General features: G+C 27.5%; 1 protein-coding gene across 1 annotated transcript; it reads right to left on the minus strand.

The window, feature by feature from the left end:
- Positions 1-11,373: 11,373 nt before the first annotated feature.
- Positions 11,374-14,856, minus strand: LOC107010544. The gene is made up of 4 exons (XM_015209829.2): positions 14,580-14,856; positions 12,866-12,940; positions 12,614-12,754; positions 11,374-11,991 (listed from the first exon to the last, which is right to left on the minus strand). The coding sequence occupies exons 1-4, from the start codon at positions 14,754-14,756 to the stop codon at positions 11,659-11,661; spliced, it is 726 nt and encodes a 241-aa protein (XP_015065315.1). The 5' UTR covers positions 14,757-14,856; the 3' UTR covers positions 11,374-11,658.
- Positions 14,857-19,338: the final 4,482 nt, after the last annotated feature.

Consider the following 19,338-nt stretch of genomic DNA (forward strand, 5'->3'; position numbering starts at 1 on the left):
GGATGTTTCCAAAGGTTCAGATATATATATTATTCGTTCAAATTTTAATCATTTTTTATATTGAATTTGAATGAGAGTTGCATCCAATATTTATAAATACTGAGGGTTTTTTTGGGTCAGATACAAATACTGAAGTTGAGTATTGTGTAATATTGTAAGTTTTGTTGTTAGTAATATTATTTTGAAAGAATTATGAGTTCTCTGTCAATCCTCCCAATTCCTTTTAAAAATGAAATTCGTGTTCCAACATAATAAACTTCAAAAAATACTCTTTTATGTTATGGATTAGCCTTTTTTTTTTTTTTGGTGAAGTTAGTAGTGCCGTTGTGTTTTACTCTCTCCGTCTCTATTTAGTTGTCCACTTTAGAAATGACACACATATTAAGTTAACAATAATTAACATAGTGAAGTTACAATTTAACCCTTATTAATCATGGTTTAAAAAAAGATGAATTAAAACTTGGAAATTTTCAAGAAGTATAAATGAGGTATAATAGGCAAAAATTTTTTTGTCCTTTCTTGATTTGTCAAAATAGACAAGTAAATAGGGACATTTAAAAGAGAAAATATGAACAAGTAAATAAAAGCGGAGAGAGTAACTTTTAACTTGTGGGGATAACATTAAAATGCCTTCAATCCATATAATTTATATGGCACTTGCACAAAGTTTAAGAAAAAAAAGGATTTAAAATTTGTAGTCAAAAACAAATTAGACATTTGCATAATCATAAATAATTTCTCTTAGAACAAAAGTTAAAAACATTTGTGTCTTGATTTTGGATACATTCTGATACATCACGTTCTTGTTTCGAATATATAACTCAACATTCTGTTATATCAAGTAAAGTGATGTATCAAATCAATACATCGCTAAAGCGACGTATCCGAAAATAGAAGAGGGAATAAATTTTTATAATTTTTTTGAATAGTAGAAAATTTAAGAGAGTATGATAAAATAAGTTTTTGTATTCGTACATTTTTTACATAAAAATATGATATTATTGTTAATACAAATTAAAAAAAAAATGATGCTACATAGATTGAGACGGAACAAGAATATTATGTAAAAAATAAAAAGGTAGAACAAATGATGCTACATAGATTGAGACGGAGCAAAAATAATATATAAAAAATAAAAAGGTAGAAGACCAAAATAGAAGTTAGCAAGTTTTAAAGGAAGGTGATAAAGTATAAGAGCAATTTGATGCTTCTACTGTCCCATCATCACTTGTAACAAACATTATAACCCATAGGATACTTCAACTAACATTAGCTACCCTTCCCATTTCAGTGAAAAGAAAACTCTCTATTGGTATATATGATGAAATAGCTATACATATAGGGTCAAAAAGGGGTTGTGGTAAAGTTAAAAATTGGTCAAAGGGATTTTTAAGCAATCATAGGTCTGAAAATAATGTTGGGTCCATTCTAAAATTCAAATTTTCTCATGTTTTTTTTTTTTGGGTTACTAGAGAAGGCATTTGTGTACAAACAACAAAGGGGCCCTTATAGATAGATAAGAATGGCACATTCAATTTTATTTTACTTGTAATAATGTAAAGAGGGTTAAAATAGTGTTAGAGTCCAAAAACACAAAACAAATATGCCCACCTATGAAGTTTCACAAAGGGAAACAAATGTGGTGGACCTTGTTCAAGATTTGATTTAATTTAATGTGCGGAAAGGACTAAGGCGACTTGACGATATATGAATGATCTTTTTATATTTATAATAATAATGATATCGAGGAATTTATGCGTACCTTCGAATATTTAAAATGCTTTCGACCCCCTTTTTTTTTCTTTGTTAAACGTTTGTGAAGTGAGAGCATTAATGAAAGAAGAAAATTTTGATAGAAACGACGATTTTAAAATCTAATTTTGTATCAATTGTTATTCTCTATTATCTTTTAAGCTACTTTATTTTAAATTTAAAGTAAGGATGTAGAAAAAGACACCGCTTTGAATGATTATTTAATAATGAGATCATCATCACAGCATGTTTTAACTAGATAGTCAATTTGACATTGTTCGAATGATAAGCATTTTTCATTTCTAATTTTGAGATTATGGATTTGAATCCCGAAAACGCAAAAATAAGGATGGAAAGTGCTGGAAGGGATGATAAAACAAATAAACTAGCCAGCTCATTGTGTTTGAACATATAGTTTACTTGAAAAAGTTAACGAATCGTTTGGTAGCTTGTAGAGTTATGGGGGTACTACTAATAATGTAGAAATTAGTTATGAGTAGATTTATGTATTATTTTACGTAGGTGTACTCTATTAGTTATTCCACTTTCTATCTTACAAAAAAATAATATATAAATTTTCTCATAACTTATTTATGCATTAATTATTTATGCAAGTTTCTTAATTGTTTATCTCATATATTATTAATTTTATACATGATAATTTATTTCCTATCTGTCTATCAAAAACGTATAAGTTATTAGAATAAAAATACATAAAAACTTATCCATTTATCAAATAATCCCTTAAAATTAAAAAATCTTTTCCCAAAATCTATCGAAATTAGATTAGATTTTTATGTAGAATTAGTAGATGAAGCTGTGGTCTATACACATGAGCATAGGTGCAGAAGAAGCCGCCAAAGAGAGAGGGCATTTGCCAGCTACAAAGGCTGCAGGGGTTAAGTATGACAAAGATGAGACAATAGATATTACTCATTCATTTTCGTTCGATATTCGTTATTTATATTAGAATTTGATTAATTTGAATTCACATACTTTATTTAATATTTTTTATTATGAATCTTTTTATATTCAGTGTTCGAACTTGAGCTCAAAATCTTTTATTCATGAGGAGATAGTTTCACATTCTACACCACATTTTTTGATAGTACAATTAAGACTTGTTACATGAGATTTCTTTTTGACTCACGAAAGAAATCGATCTAAATTTGTTTATATGGTTTCACACGATTAAAGTTGATGTTGTAAAAAACATATTTTCCTTCGTCCTAAAAATAAATGTCATTTTACCAAATTACCAACACGATTAAAGTTGATATTGTACGGTTAGATGCACATTTCCTTCGTTTATAAATAAATACTCCCTCCGTCTTGTCATGGTTTCTAATTTTAGAGTCAAACTATAAAAATTTGACTAATATTTTAAGATGTATTTTTTCATCATATTAATATGCAAAAATATTATAATTTATAATACTTTTCATATGATTTTAGAATATCTAATTTTTTTATTTAAAATATCGAATTAATGTGATCTAATTTACCTTTAAAAATAAGTCAAAATTGACTTTCGATAGGCGCAACATGACAAACAATTCCGAACGAAGAGAAAATCATCTTATTAAAAAAAATTACCTCAAATTAAGTGTTATTGTTAGAAATTTAAAATAAAAATCATTACATTTTTCCAACGACATATTCATATTTCATCTTATTGTTCATTTTCCAACAATACTTTATATTTATAGAATTATTAATGGATGTAATTCTTTTAAGCCGATAATACTTATTTTGAAACGAATGAAATATAACTAGTCAATTAATAGAGATGTTACTTTTCAAGCTCTAGAAGACATGTCAATCATTGGGAACTTGAATCAATTACTCCCCTAATCCCAGCATCTTGTGACTGCCCCCAAACACCCCTAAAAAGCATAGGTTTTAGGTTTAATACATCTGAACTATAACTATTCATCTTGATTGAATTTCTTTTATGCAATTAATTAACAAATATAGTTGCTTAGAAAATTTATAAAGTGTTAGTATGATTAAATGTGCCTTGAAAGGTCAAAGTCATAATTTTTTGTAAGTAAATCGGAAACAAATTATGACTAACTAATTTATCGTACCACAAAATATCAGCCATACCAAACACATAATTTTATACATAGTACATTTAAAAATTTAAAATTAAAACTATGAAATCAATTTTTTTATATTATATCGACATATCGTACCATGTCCACTCCTAAAAAGTGGGTAATTGAAGAAATAGCATAAATATTTGGGACCCAAAGAAAGAAAATAATTGTTGGGTCCCATAATTTTTGGTATAAATTCAATTATAGAATGTTGTTCAGTTTCTTTGGTTTGACCATAGATCTAGTTTTTGATTGATTTCATTAATGAATTTTTTTTTTCTCTATTTCCAATTTGGTGGTCTAGAACAAGGGACAAAAACATATCATGTGAATACTATGTTCTTTTCTGAATTTTTTTTAATTACTTCTTATTATTTCAGTATTCTCTATTGATGTAGTATTAATTAAAAGTTAAGCAATCATTTAGTTGAAAACATGTTATTTCGAAATAAGTTATTTTATTATGTATATTGGATAATGTATCTTATCACTAAGGCGAAATTGCAGAATAAATAATTGAGTGATTACTTAATACCTTTAATAAATATAAAATAAAATAATTCTACATTTATTCTAAAAAATTGTTATACATTATGCCTCACACCAAACCATTCGGGTTAATAGAATTTGTAGGAAAAAAACACTTTTAACTGTTCATTATTTGTTAAGCTTCCTGTCATAAGATGATTGTATTATTATATGCATGGATCATGATAGTAAGAGAATATGCATGCTAATTAAGGGGCACAATACATAAATATTTTTTAAATTTTGAATGTGCTTAGATATATTTATATTTCTATAAAATTAAATAAATAGAGATATTTATATCCTTTAATTTGGATTGTGTATCTCTATAAATTGTCATGTATGATGTGCCTGCCTACTTATTAAGCTTTGTATAAATTTAAGTATCTACTTAAACGTATCCAAAATTAAATGTTAGTTGAAAATAAATTAAATAATGGGAATTTTCACATATAGCAACTTAAAAATGGCCTAATTACTCTAAATAACTAATAATTACAATTAGTAGTTACTTGTTATATGAAGGAGAGAGACGCGAGAGAGGGGAAAAGAGCTGGAGAAAGGTGAATTGTATATGTATATCGGTTAGATAATTGCATGATACATATGTATTTGCATATATGACTAGCGAGATTGGGAGAGGGAGGAGAGAGGAGAGAGAGAGAGGGCGGAGAGTAGGAGAGAGGTGAATTCTATATGTATATAATTGTATATTATACATATGCATTTGTATATATGGCAAACGAGATTGGGAGAGGGAGGAGAGAGGCGAGCGAGAGAGGGCATAGAGTGGGAGAGAGATGAACTGCATGTGTATATGGGTTAAATAATTATAAATTATACATATGTATTTGTATATTCTGGTGAATTATACATATACAAACGTGACTAACTATACAAACTCGAAGTCAGCCCACGTAATGAATGTATAAAGTTAATCGCGAGCGATAATCATAGCAAAATATAGTTATGATGAGTAACTAAATAATACAAATTTGCTTAACCACATAATTTTTCCATTAATTAATACGTTTATGTATTATCCAACTACATAACTCTAAAAGACAAAAGTGGAAGAACAAAGTTAATGTTAGATAATACAATTGAAACACACTTAAAAGTTCTTACAACTTTCCAAAGTTAATACATATAATATGATTAGTTAACTTATCTACGCCAATAAACACACACAAAAGCATTTCCAAAATTTGAGCCACAAAAATATCATATGAAAACTTTCAAAATTTAAATATCGAAATAAAATTTACTGATAAATTGAAGTCGAGATGAGATGAGATTTAGGGAGACAGTATCCTGAATTGGGTACAAAAGGGTGAGGCAATGTAAGATTTTAACCTATATGATCAAAGTCTAGTGAGTAGGGCTAATATAATAGACCAAAAACTGCATAATAGCTTGATGGATGGTCCCCATTGCCCATAGGTCCCTCTGTATCACTCTTAGCTTCCTCAGTTATTGTGTCAACAAGTAGACTTGATTTGAGAGCACTTCACAATTTTCATTGGTTCTGCCTCCACCTTACATTTATCCAATCCCTTTTTTTTATTCACTTTCATAGTTTCGTTTGATTAATTTAAATTTATCGAAGATAAAATTTGTAAGAACGTAAAGCACTTTAAATTTAAATTAAAAGTATGATACTCTTTGGATTCGAGTTGTATAAGGCCTATATTAAAATGTTTCTTATAGAAAATTTTAGATATGGCATGGAATATTTTGATTAATAATGGATGATTGTAGTCATTTTTCACTATATGTTCAATTACACAATTTTGATGATAAAAGAAATTTGATGTGCATTATCTATTTTATTTGCATGGTGGTGTTTTATTAAGCATAGATTTTGAAAATCAAAAGTATATTTAGAACTCATGGTTACGTAGTAGATGTGATGAAATGAAAAAATTATAAAAACTGAACGTAAAAGAATGCAAGGAGGGCCTAATAATTTACCTAATGTATTGCTAAATTATTACCAAAAGAACACAATCCAAAAGTTATCTCATGAAATTAATTAATATTTCAATGCAAACACTGTGAAATTAGGTCTGTGAAATTAGGTCTTAGGCCTGACTCACATTACAAAAGCTAGCTCAAAGGGGGGAGGATTGCCTAAGCCTTATAAGGAGTCTACCCATCTTATTAACGATCGATGTGGGACTTTAGTCATTCTTTAACACCCCACCTCACACCCAATGCTTAGCATCTGCTGCATGGTCAATTTTGATTTTGGGGGCCCCAACATCGGGTGAGACGGGTCTGGCTCTGATACCATGTGAAATTAGGTTTTAGGCCTAACTTATACCCCAAAAGCTAACTCGTACTCCTTATAAGACTTGGGCAATCCTCCTCCCTTTGAGCTAGCTTTTGGGGTGTGAATTAAGCCTAAGACCTAATTTCACAAACACAACGTAAAATAATTCTATAGTTTACTTTAAGATTGTTATTTGTTATCCCTCGTACCAAACGACAAGTATACATCTTGATGTTTTAACTTGATTTTAATTGATAACTAAACACTTTAACTCATTCTTCGGTGTCTCGTGGACACCAATGTTGAGGTGACATTTAAATTTTGAAGTGTTAGATAATCATTTTGTAAGTTTAAAAGTTCAATTGGAAATGAGTTAAGGTATCTAAATATACATATTCAAAGTTAAAATATTTACTTGTCTACTAAAGATAAATTTGAATGTATGTCTATATATTTCCGTAATAATTATGAGTAGATTGAGTTCATAATTCTACTCGGCTAGATGTTAGATTCTTAAGCTCCAAAATGAAGAACAATTTGAATGTCATGCCTCTCTTCTCTTTTTCTCTGCTCTGTTTCATATTAACTAAATTTGTGAGACAATCTATAATTATTAAAAAAAAACATTCAAGAATATAATTTATATCGTACTTTTCATTATTTTTTTTTGTGAAATCATTAATGTAACTTTATAAATAGTAATTTATGTACTAAAAAGTATCAAACTTTATGAAAGAAAAAGATAAATATAAAAAAAAAACATCTATCACGAACTATTACGCTAGACAAAAGCTACATAAATAATGATGCACAATTGGTCATTACTCATAATGTTTTATTAAAAAAATTTATTTGTACACTTGGAAAAAGCAAAATATATTCGACTTTTCTATCAAATTAATGGTTTTCATTTGAACATACATTATGACTTAAATCTCCATCAATTAAATTGTGGAGCCATTAATGATAAATATAAGAATTAATAATCATAAAGTTAGCTTTGATTAGTACATTGGAATACTCATTGAAGCCCATAATATGCCTTTCTGCAATCTGCATTATGTGTATGGCCAAGGTTATGGAGCTCATTACTTGGAGGCCCATTTACCCATCTAATTTTTCTTCAACAACCCCCCCACCCCACCCCAACTTTTTTTTTTTAATTTTCCATTTGAAGAAATTTTATTCGGTTCGAACAAAAATAAATTTAACTTGATTTGTTTTTTGTGTTATGATTATGTTTGAATTTCGATTCTTCAATTGTTGATTTTAATGGATATGTAGTTATATTTGAATTACAAAAAGCATAATTATTACTCCATGTTTCAACCTATATGACTTACTTTACTTTTTAATCCGTTCGAGAAAGAATGATACATTTTTATGTTAAGTAACGCTTTAACAATAAAATTTATTTTGCCTTTAATGAAATGATTTACGGTCACATATATTTCAATCATTCATTTTGAACCATAACTTTTAAAAGTCTTCATTTTTTGCTTAAACCCCTTGTCGAGTCAAATTATCTCGCATAAAATGAGACGGAGGAAGTATAAAGAAAAAAAGTGAAGTAATGATATCAAGTTTCTTGACTTTTCTCTAAAAGAATTCAATTATCGTCATTGGAATAATTGACATTACTGCGGATAAAATATATATATATATATATGATGAGATTATAAGCACTCCAAATATCTTATAAAACCATAGTGCAATAATCTAACAAGAATAAATTAAAAATAAAAATATATTGTAGTATTATTTAATATAATGCTAGTTGATTTCTTTAATTAATTAATTATTCTTATTATATATCAAGAACGGGTAAAATGCATGTGTATTATCCATGAAAATAATATAAAGCAAAATACGGCAGAATCTTAACCCTCCACACGACGTAAATATAAAATAAAGAATTCATAAGATCTTTAGGTAAGATTATATGATCTTGTAAAAATATGAAGCAAATAAGAGATTTTTTTATAAAATAAAGTGACTTATAATAGAACAAATTTGCTAATAAAAAAATTCTTGAAAGATAAAGTGAAGCGGATAAATATTCCATCATTAATTAGATTATTTCGAATTTAAGTTTTGATTATAAAAAAAAGTTATTGAAAGTGTCACTCTCGAACAAGTTTGGTAGTGCGCTGATTTCTTTTGGCAAGAAATATAAAAGAACATTTTTGAATAACAAGGTTTTAAAACAAAAATATGTAAAATGTAATAAAAGTTTTTTGGTCAAACTCATAAATAGATCCCTAAACTTGTTGGGTTTTTCTCTTCAGGTACCTCAACTATACCGTTTTCCTATTAAATTATTGAATCATCCATAATTTGTTCTTTTTAAACACCGTTGACTGATTTTTTATCGAATTTTCTATTGTAAATGCCTTCAGTTGTGTTTGTATTGTAATGATTTTGATTGACTAATGAAAACAAATTGTGTGTAGCCTTATTTGTTTTCTAATGTGTTCAAATGACTTGAAGTAAAACACAATTATTCTTTAACATTTACACTATCAATTGGACTAATGAGTTCTGGAAACATATATATCCTCTATCAATACCTCCTCGCAAAATATGATTCCACATCAGCCAACGGTGTTGAAAAGAAACAAATTATGGATAATTCAATAGGAAAAAACATATTTGATATACCTGAGAGGAAAAACCCAACAAGTTTAGGGATCTGTTTATGTATTTGACCAATATTTATTAATCTTCTAATACAAGACATATTACGTAAAAAATTAAAATCTAAAAAATAATTATATACATCTTTTAAAAATGTATATATTATTCCTTCTGTTCCAATTTATGTTATTTACTTTTCTTTTAGTCAGTCTAAAAAAGAATGATACATTTCTATATTAAGTAACAATAATAATCTATTTTTTACTCTTAATGAAATGATTTTTAGCTACACAAATTTCTATCATTTATTTTAGACCACACGACACACGTTAACTTCGTATCGAATCAAATTACCTCACAAAAAATAAAATAGAGGAAGTATAAGAAAATGGGTAAGTGGACAGATGTCAATTCCCTAGTGATGCCACTTAGGTAGGCTAAGAAGCTTAGGTTGGTTCAATAATTAGAGGAAAACATACGACAAACATGTGAAAGAGAGGTCTTAATCACATGCTATACTCCACACGTTGGTTAATGTGTGGTTTTCTGTCCACGAACTCTCTCAATAAATATATTTCTTGTGACGTTCGATGTTTATATGGCAATTTGATTAATTTAAATTTATAATGTATAAAATTTTATTAGGAAAATCATCTCTATTAAATTTCTTTATATATCTAAAACTTTAATCTTATATTTTGATCAAAGAAAAAATAATTTTATCCATCGCACTAAATCTTATCGTGATATTTAACCATTTCACTCATAACACTTATTTTTTTTAACATGATACATAAATATGCCCTTTAACTTGGCTTGAAATGACATTTATGCCCTTCAACTTTGAGTGTGCACAAGTAGATACTTAAACTTGTATGGAGTTGAACAAATAGACACAAATGTCCTACATGTCATCTTACATATAATTTTTTGTCCTACGTGGCGTCCTACGTGTATTGTGCCATGTAAGACTCACGTGTTTATTTATTTAAAAGTTGGATAGTTAAAGTGTCTGTTTGAGCATTATAAAAGTTTGAGGTCAAAATTAAAATTTGAATTCAAATTTAAGGTCCAATATATGTATTATGTCTTCTTTTTTTTTAAATCCTTTCTTATCCATTCTCATGACTTAGATGTTTATTGTTTCGACTAACGTTTGGAATTTTCGTTTAAAAAGTTATAATTTAAAATAAATTAGATCTTTATATGAATCATAAATCGTTTAATTATTAAAAAAAAAATATAGTCCTATTTTTACATAAACAACAAAAATAATAATAAAAAAGTATGTTAGGTAAATCAAAGACAGGTGGAGTGATAATTAGAAATTGCTACTTTTGTTAAATAGCTTTCGTCACATTTTCTGAAAGAGTTAAAAATATAAAATCATTGTATTTCTTATATTGGCCCTTTTTAATTTATTAGACATATTCAGATTGCAAAATTAAAAAAAAAATCACTTTTTATATAAATTAACAGAAAAATAAATCAAATAAATTAAAACGGAACGAGAAAATTTGAAAAGAAAGTAGAGCCACACCATTTTATTTTTCTTTAATAGAAAGTACTGTACGGGTGGAATGACATTTTCATTATAACGAGATGTGCCTTCTGCTTTTTGTCTTTTGGAGTCGTACACAATGCCTATAAAAATAACAGTTTGGTAGCTGGTAAAATATTTTTAAAAGTGTTGTTATAATCTTTATTTTTATTTTATTACGATATTTTTTTCATCGAAAGCTCGAGATTATTCTCTTATTGAAACGAAAGATTCTTAATTTCACATATATACCAAGAGTAAATAAAAAAAAATTCTAACGAAGACAAATTTATATTCAATGATAGAATCAAACGTTTTAATTAAGAAGAAAAGAATAGTTACTATTATACCTTACAACTTGAAAATGAAAATCAATGAGGTGTTTCATGTATATTTGGAAGAGACAATTTTTGTAATTTGAACCCATGTGTCGTTAAAGTCAATGACAATAATTTTATGAGTTACACTTACAAATACGAATAATAGTAAAAAAATAGAAAATACATGTATCATTATTGCGGGAAAAAAAAGGAAAGAGATATTTAGACGCTAATTATATTTATCTGTTCAAGTTCCACTGAACCAAAAGTACAAAATTGGTGATAATTAGAGAGAGATTAGAAATTAAACCTCTCTAAACATCAACCTATGGTTCACAATGGAATCATTTTTTTTTTGGTAATTAAATTTCAAAACCTAAAAGTGACACTAAAAACATCATAAAATTACAGTCACAGATCCAAATAACTAATAATATTACAACAAGTACTAAATATTACTTAATTATTTTTTGAGAATATTTATTTTATTTTATTTTATTTTTTTCAAGAAAGAGGAGATCTTTGAGGGGCTCCTTTTCTCCTATTGCTTAATGAAAGCACAAGCCCTGGAAAAAACCCACTGCTTTTTTTCTTATTTTTAACCATACGTCCATCGTGTGAAATACCAGAATTGCCCCTGACATTATTTGAACAAGATGAACCTCTGCATTCTAATGGATCTTCTAAGATGGAGTTAGGAGTAATTTGGCTTTCTTCATCGATCAAATCGGAGGTGTCCACGTGTAATCCTTCGAATTGGGAGAGTGCAAATTCAGAATCATCAAACCTATAGATGATGTTTGATAAATCTTCACCTTGATACACCATAAAATCAACCTGCATTATATAATTTTGAGTTTACAAGGGTAAAAATGTAATTTGCACACTATGACATGCTTAGCCAACAACTACATTTCCCATCATCCAATACAAAGAATGACTAAATATTAAATATCTAATAATCATGGTGGATACAAAATTTTCATTTTCACTCGGGAGGTTTGTAAAGTAAAAACAAACCCTAGACATTGGATGTGTTTTAAACAACCCTAGATCGTTGAGCTAACATTTTACATGTTGTTTAAGGTATTCAAAATTTATAAACGTACATGAACACATAAAATCTCATTCATATCGAGAGGATTCTGGTGAACACCCTCCCTGTTTGGTAGTATAAAATACTATATACTCAGACTCTCATTTTTTCATGTGACATTCATCAGTGACAGAATCAAAATTTTTAATAAGAGGGTTCAAAATCTAAAAAAAATAGACACGCAAAGTAGTTGAAGGTAAAAAAATATTTTAAACACATATAAATAATATAATTTTTTCGCCATATTATAACTACTCTTAAAAAGTGTCAATGTAACTGAATTCGTCAAATTTAAATTTTGAATCTGCCTCTAATTTTTTTCCGACGGGGTGGGTGGGTAAAGAAAAGGAATAGAAGGTGGACCTTGCAAGAGAGGGAACAAAAGTTGAAGGGGTGCTGAAGGACTCTGTCACAAGTGAAACAAGAGTTGCCAGAAGCCTTGCATGACCTTGATTGTGCTCTTTGGTTCAAGAATATAACTTTGGCACTGTTTATTGTGTAAGGCTGTAAAAAAAACAAGGAAAAATCATATATTATTATTATTATAACTTTTTAACAATAAGATAATTAAATTCAACAAGACGATATATTGTTATTAACAATAAAAAAAAATACCTGAATATAGGAACAGTCAATGAGCTTCTCTAGGTCATCCAATCTTATAACATCTTGGTATACATATCTTCTCACCTATAATTATAAAAATGGTTACCAACTTATCATATCATGTCATATGTAGTAAGTTACTCTTAGAAATTCTTTTTTACTTTTTCATATGTTTATTCATATAAAATTGTGTTCTATTGTTCGAAATTCATCTGAATTTCTTCACTAGAAAATTACGTTATATATACAAGATAAACTGAATTCTCTTGACTTCATGGTATAGCGTGATATAGTGTTAAAGTTCTTACTTAACTAAATTTAAAGAATATTACATCATTGATTATGTGGTTCACCAACTTAAGTTTATATATATATATATATAAACATGATATTTAATAGGAAAAAGGTAAGGTAGCCAAGTTTGAATTCAAGAGAAGTAATAAATGTGAATAAATTTAAGTGAAAGAGAGATGAGTAATGAAAATATTGGGGGGAAAAAAAAGAAGACAAAATATAGATTTAAATGAAATAAAAAAAGAAAATAATTAATTTTGAGAATTGGGTCAAAACAGTGTTTGAAAGCAACAGGTGCTTTGCAGGAGGAAATTAGGTGTTAAAAGAAATGTTCTAAAATTGGAAACCAAACAATTGCAAAAAGTGGAAACTATAGCTTCCAAATACACTACTTTTAGTAATTGACTACACAATATACAAATTCAAGGAACATCAATCTTGGATATTGTAAGGAAATATTTATCAAAAATAAAAAATCAACGACTAACAAAATTTTATAGCTAAACGGTAAAAATTTCGTGATAATTCTATTTAGTTATGAATTAGCGATGAATTATGTGAAAAACTACTTAGCAACAGAAAATCAAAAATTGCGATAAATTTCATAGTGAGAAAAACTACGTGATTACTCAATTTTTATGTGGCTTCATTTAAATTCATCAATTTGAAAGGAAAATATTTAATTTCACAATTATTATTTTTTTAAAAAAATACAAATATTTTTTACACAAATTTTAGCTGGTCTCCCACCTTCTCTCTCATACTACCCTGTTATGAACAAAGTGAAGTGAAGACAAGGGGTAATTTTTTTAATTGCCCCTCAATTTTGTTGTTAGTTCCCAAATTCTATTTTTGAAAAATCAACTTTATTATTGTTGGATATTATAATTCAAATAGAAAATAGCAAAATTCGAAATCAAAAGAGTGAATAAAAAAATTAAAACAATATAATTCAAATTCAAGAAAATAGCAAAATTCGAAATCAAAAGAGTAAATAAAAAAATTAAAACTTACTTACTCTAGTAAATAAAAGGAACCAAAACCTCAAAAGGAACAAGAATTACTTGTTCAATTTTTTTTATTACTTGACAACTCGTAATAATTATTATCTCAAAAAATAATTTCTTAAATAAATATTTCTTTTAAAAAAAAGACTATGAAATAAACCTTGTTACATACATAATTACGAGTACTACTATAAAAAAATATATATATAATTTCATTTCCATCTGTCCCTAGTGTAATTGAGATTTCAAGATTTAAACTTCATAACTATAATTATGAATCGAACATAGAAGCTTTTGAGTATATCAAAATAAATTTGAAAACTACGTAAAATTATATGTCACGATATTTAATGACAAAAATATAATTGAGTCTCGAAATTTCAACGATATCACGTAAATTGAGTCGAAGAATCTAGAGGAACCTGTAGAAGAGGATGTGAGTGATGTTGTGGAAGGCAGTGAGGGCAAAAACTTTGGCAACACTCTAAACAAAAGATGTTTTTCTCATTTTTCCTTCTATTGTGATGAATTTCACATCCTCCAAAGAAATTCTCAGACATTAATCCTTGTAACCATGCAGGTTTCATCATCTCTTCCATCTTGAATTTTCCTTCTTCTATATATTATTTAAATTATATTTTGTATATATATTGAGAGAAGGTCTAAATTATGTGTGTATAATATAATAAAATTGTGTATATATATATATATATAGAGAGAGAGAGAGAGGGATGAATGAAGGAAGGTAAGTGGCTACCTTATGGGGTGATGGGGTTGGGGAGGTGTGGGTTTGATGGGATGGTCATGAGTACATATAAATGGCCTTTTTGGTTTTGCTACTCTTCTATTTATAAAAATAAAAATAAAAATATTGTTGCTTCCAAGAAAGCTTTTAATTTAATTTAATAGATTTATATATTGATTAAATATTTTATCTGGTTTTGATTTGTTCGGAGTTTAAAGAAAAATAAGTGTACTTTTGAATCTTGTACACTAAAACTAAAGAAATGAGAAATGTATTCCTATATTTTTAATTTTTTTGTTTGATTTTGATTCTGACTTGACACGTAGTTTAATAATTTCTTTTTTATATAAGTATTATGTTCTTAAACTATAAATATGTAGGATGTCTCAAAATATGTGAAATGTCCCAAAATATTATTTAATTATGTAATTTTAAATAAGTTAGGTAGGTAGTGACAATTAAAGATTGTCAAAAAAGAAAAAAGAAAAAAAAAGAAATTAAAACAAGTTTAAGCGGAAAGTAGGACGAATAAAATTGAAATGGATTTTGATTATTTATTTTGGAGACTTAACTAATTTGAATTCAATCCACGATAAAAAAATAATCTTTGTGGCGAAAGCCTTGCACGTTTTTAGACTAAGAACATATATGCATCATATTGTACTTCTAAACATTCCTTTATCTTATGAATTTTCATTTTCAATTTGAGATATATAATAAAAGATGAAAGAGTAATTATTAATTAATAACTCTTATTCGTATAAAATAAAACAATAAATTAAGGTAATATAACAAGTTAAATTATATAATAATATAGAAATCAATTTCTATGTTTAACTATGTAAATCAACTTTTTAAAGAGAATTTTATCTTTTAACGTATATAAATTACATTTTGAAATTCCACGTTCTTTTTCATAGGAGATTTTATTTCATGTTTGCCCGGATGGTATGGAGTAACATAGTTTTGAAATACAGATATAGCATGATTACAAATTCAAATCGTAAAAATAATTATTAATATTTGTATCAAAACAAATTATTTACACTATCATGTGCTTTTGCAAAATCTTACAAAAAACATAAAATACTTTTTACATCAAATTACATTTTCAACCCCAAAACCACATTATATACTTAGGTCAAATCAATGGTTTATCTACAAGGGAACAAGCTATAATATTGAATATTGAGAGAGAAGATTGCAAAGGATTAGTGTCCCAACTTGTAGCATGACATGACTATCTAAAAGTTCAATTCTTCCTATATTTTATTAATTTTATTGTTTTAATTAAGTAAACTTTAAATTTTATTTAAAATGTTCAAAATAAAAAATACCATGAGTCTTGATAAGATTGGCTTATAAGATTGGGGAAAGTGTTGCAAATTGTGGGAAGATGGGCCATTAACATGTGAGTACTTAATAAAACAAAGAAAAACACATGTATGTACTTTTTCTATACCCCACTCTCCTCTCAATCAAAACATAAAAGAAAATTTTAAAAAGATCATAATAATAATTTAAAAATTGAATCTTTTTTCTTTTTATGAATTTAATCAGTAATGTGCAATATACAATTAGTGTATAATCACTAAATATATAAGCATATTATACAATAAATATATACCAGTAATATCACAAACTATCAAGGTTAGGTAGGTGAAATTTTATAACCATATATGGGGGGAGGAGGAATGAATCCTCTTAAATGGCAGCTTCTCATTTAATTGCAAGGTTTACCTTCAAATAAGTTTTGACTTTTAATTTTTTTTCTCAACTTATATCTAGTGAAACATGAATTTTTTGCATATTCATTCTCTCTTTCATTTTATACAAATACAAAATAAACATTGTATTTTGTATAATTTGTGTTTGTATAAAGCGAGAGAGAGAAAGACAAAAGAAAAATGGACAGAGAATGTTTTGTATTTGTATTATTATAAGTATATAGTGCGAGAGATAGTATTTGCATTTATATATCCAGTTTCTCTCACTTTATACAAACACACACACAAATTATTTAGTTGTTTTGTATAAAGTGAGAAAAAAATTGGAAGAAGAGAGACTGGGCAAAGAGAGGTGGGGGAGATAAAAAAAGAGGAGAGCAGCAAGCGAGATTTCCAAAAGAGGAGAGAGGCGTGAGAGAGAATGTCATTATAGGTAAAAGTAAGTTCTGAATTATAATTAATACAAGCTGTAAATATATTAGCTAATTAGCTAGTATATATTTATTTAACCGCATAATTTTTCCAATTAAAAACCACCACAAAATAGTGGGAGAAGTGCAAAGGACCCGCCCAGATTTTATGGGAGCAGCCCATTTCTCGAAAACCAGTTAGCCCACCCTCTAAAGCCCAACAATCTTCTTTTTTGAAAAGAGAAAAAATTTAAAAATAATATTTTTTTTGGAAAAAATTACAGAATTCTCACATTTTAGTTTATTTATTACCATTATCCCCTATAAATTTTACAAATTTCTAAAATTTCTCATTTTAGCGCATAAGATTAGTGTATCTCGCGAATCAGATTAGTGTATATTGCGCATCAGAATCAGTTTATCATGTATAAAATGTACATCAGATTAGTGTATATTGCGCATCAGAATCAGTTTATCATGTATAAAATGTACATCAGATTAGTGTATCATGTATAAAATGTGATTTATCTTACTTAGTGATTAATGTATCTCGCACATCATATGAATGTATTATCGCTTATGTTATTCTATCCGTTTGAGGGATTTATGTAATTATAAACTTTTAAGGAATAGATTGTAATTTGCCTTAAAAGTATGTGATTTCTATAATTTCCCTTTTTTTATGACAAGGGAAATCCGCATCCGCTATCCTTTGGATGTCATAGGGTAAAAACCCCGCTTCTATGTAATAGCTCGCAAATCACATAATGTAACCCACACTAGACAAGCTTGATGCAACGAGCTTGACCCAAAAGGCAATCCCTTGCTTTCACTGGCAAGGGGTTTCAAACTTGAGACCTCCAACATGAAAGTCTCAAGCTTAAATCACTGTGCTATCCCGAAGGATAAATAATATTTTTTTCAAGTTTTTTTTGCAAATTTAGTAACTCAGTTAGTTAACTGCTTCAATTTGCACGTTGTTGGTGAGACGGTGGATTCTCATCAAATGATCTCCTAAAAAAATTTCATATTGAGGTGAAATTGCATTTATTTTATTTTATTATTTTCATTAATTTTGGTCTTTTGCCTTGACTAGTGTAATATATTACAATATATATATATTTTTAATGTAGACTTGATAGTTCTATCAAGTTTGCACCTACCTAGCTAAAAATATTTAAGTGAATTTTCATCTCATATTTATTCATTATCATACTAGTAGTTTTTTCCTTTTATTTCAATTTTGTAAAGCCATTTACAGGGTATTCAGCAAACCAACTTTACTAAGAGGGTTTAATCAAAAGTTTAATCATGTAAATGACAATGTACTTTCTTTTTTTTTTTTGCTCCAAAAACTCACAAAAAGTATAATTAAAGAAAAGAACTCCAATTTATATTCATGACCACTTGAAAATAAACATTACATACTGTTTTTTTCAAATTTCACGCTCACTAAATTAATATAATTTAACAATTTTTTAATTATTTATCTGATTTCATTCAATTCTTTTCCTTATTTCAAAATAATTTCTTTTCCACTTTTTACTTTTTCCTGTTTCTTTAAGTTTTCATCCCAACCCATATCTTTTATTCTCATCTCTTTTATTTTTTTTCCTCTTTCTTGCTTTTTTTTTTATTTCATCCTCAAATAGAATTGTCTCTTTTCTAATTTTTAATCGGCTCTCTTTTCTCTCTAAAAACTTTTTGTTAGAAGAGGAGCAAAAAAGAAAAATGAAACTTATTTTTATATATTGTACAATAGTGTATATGAAGTGTATAGACATCTTTTATAATTTTGTATAATATTATATAANTTAAGTTCACTTATTACCCTTATTGCCTATTATTTTCAAAAATACTTAAAAATTCTTATTTTTAAGTCAAATGAGGCGGATACAAAAATGTGGCGGTAAATGAGGCAGATACAAAAATGTGACAAAAAATAAGACGGATACAAAAATGTTATAAAAAATGAGACGGATATAAAAATGTGACAAAAGATATATAATGTATCAGCACCTTTTTATTGTATCATCCCTATTATGCTCGTGTTTTTGTATATCTTTAAGGAATTTTGATCATTAAAAATTTATAAGGGACAAATTATCATTTATTTAGCCCTAAAAATATGTTATTTATGTCATTTGCCCATAAAAAAATCATGAATTATATTGCTGAAAGCTCAAAATTTTGACTATATAGATGCACTGTAATATTGTGAGCTGTGAATAATCATTTCAAACATTTAAAACAACAAAAATTATAACAAACATAAAATAATGGATTCAAAATTTGTTGG

This window comes from Solanum pennellii, chromosome 2, assembly GCF_001406875.1.
Source record: "Solanum pennellii chromosome 2, SPENNV200".
Taxonomy (NCBI): Eukaryota; Viridiplantae; Streptophyta; class Magnoliopsida; order Solanales; family Solanaceae; genus Solanum; species Solanum pennellii.

What these genes read in the sequence shown, in the direction of transcription:
- LOC107010544 (XM_015209829.2), bottom strand. Translation starts at nt 14,756, where the DNA reads ATGGAAGAGATGATGAAACCTGCATGGTTACAAGGATTAATGTCTGAG. An exon ending in ACTCACATCCTCTTCTACAG is followed by an intron (nt 12,941 to 14,579) that starts GTTCCTCTAGAT and finishes TTATAATTATAG; the next exon opens with GTGAGAAGATATGTATACCA. An exon ending in TTTGTTCCCTCTCTTGCAAG is followed by an intron (nt 11,992 to 12,613) that starts GTCCACCTTCTA and finishes TATATAATGCAG; the next exon opens with GTTGATTTTATGGTGTATCA.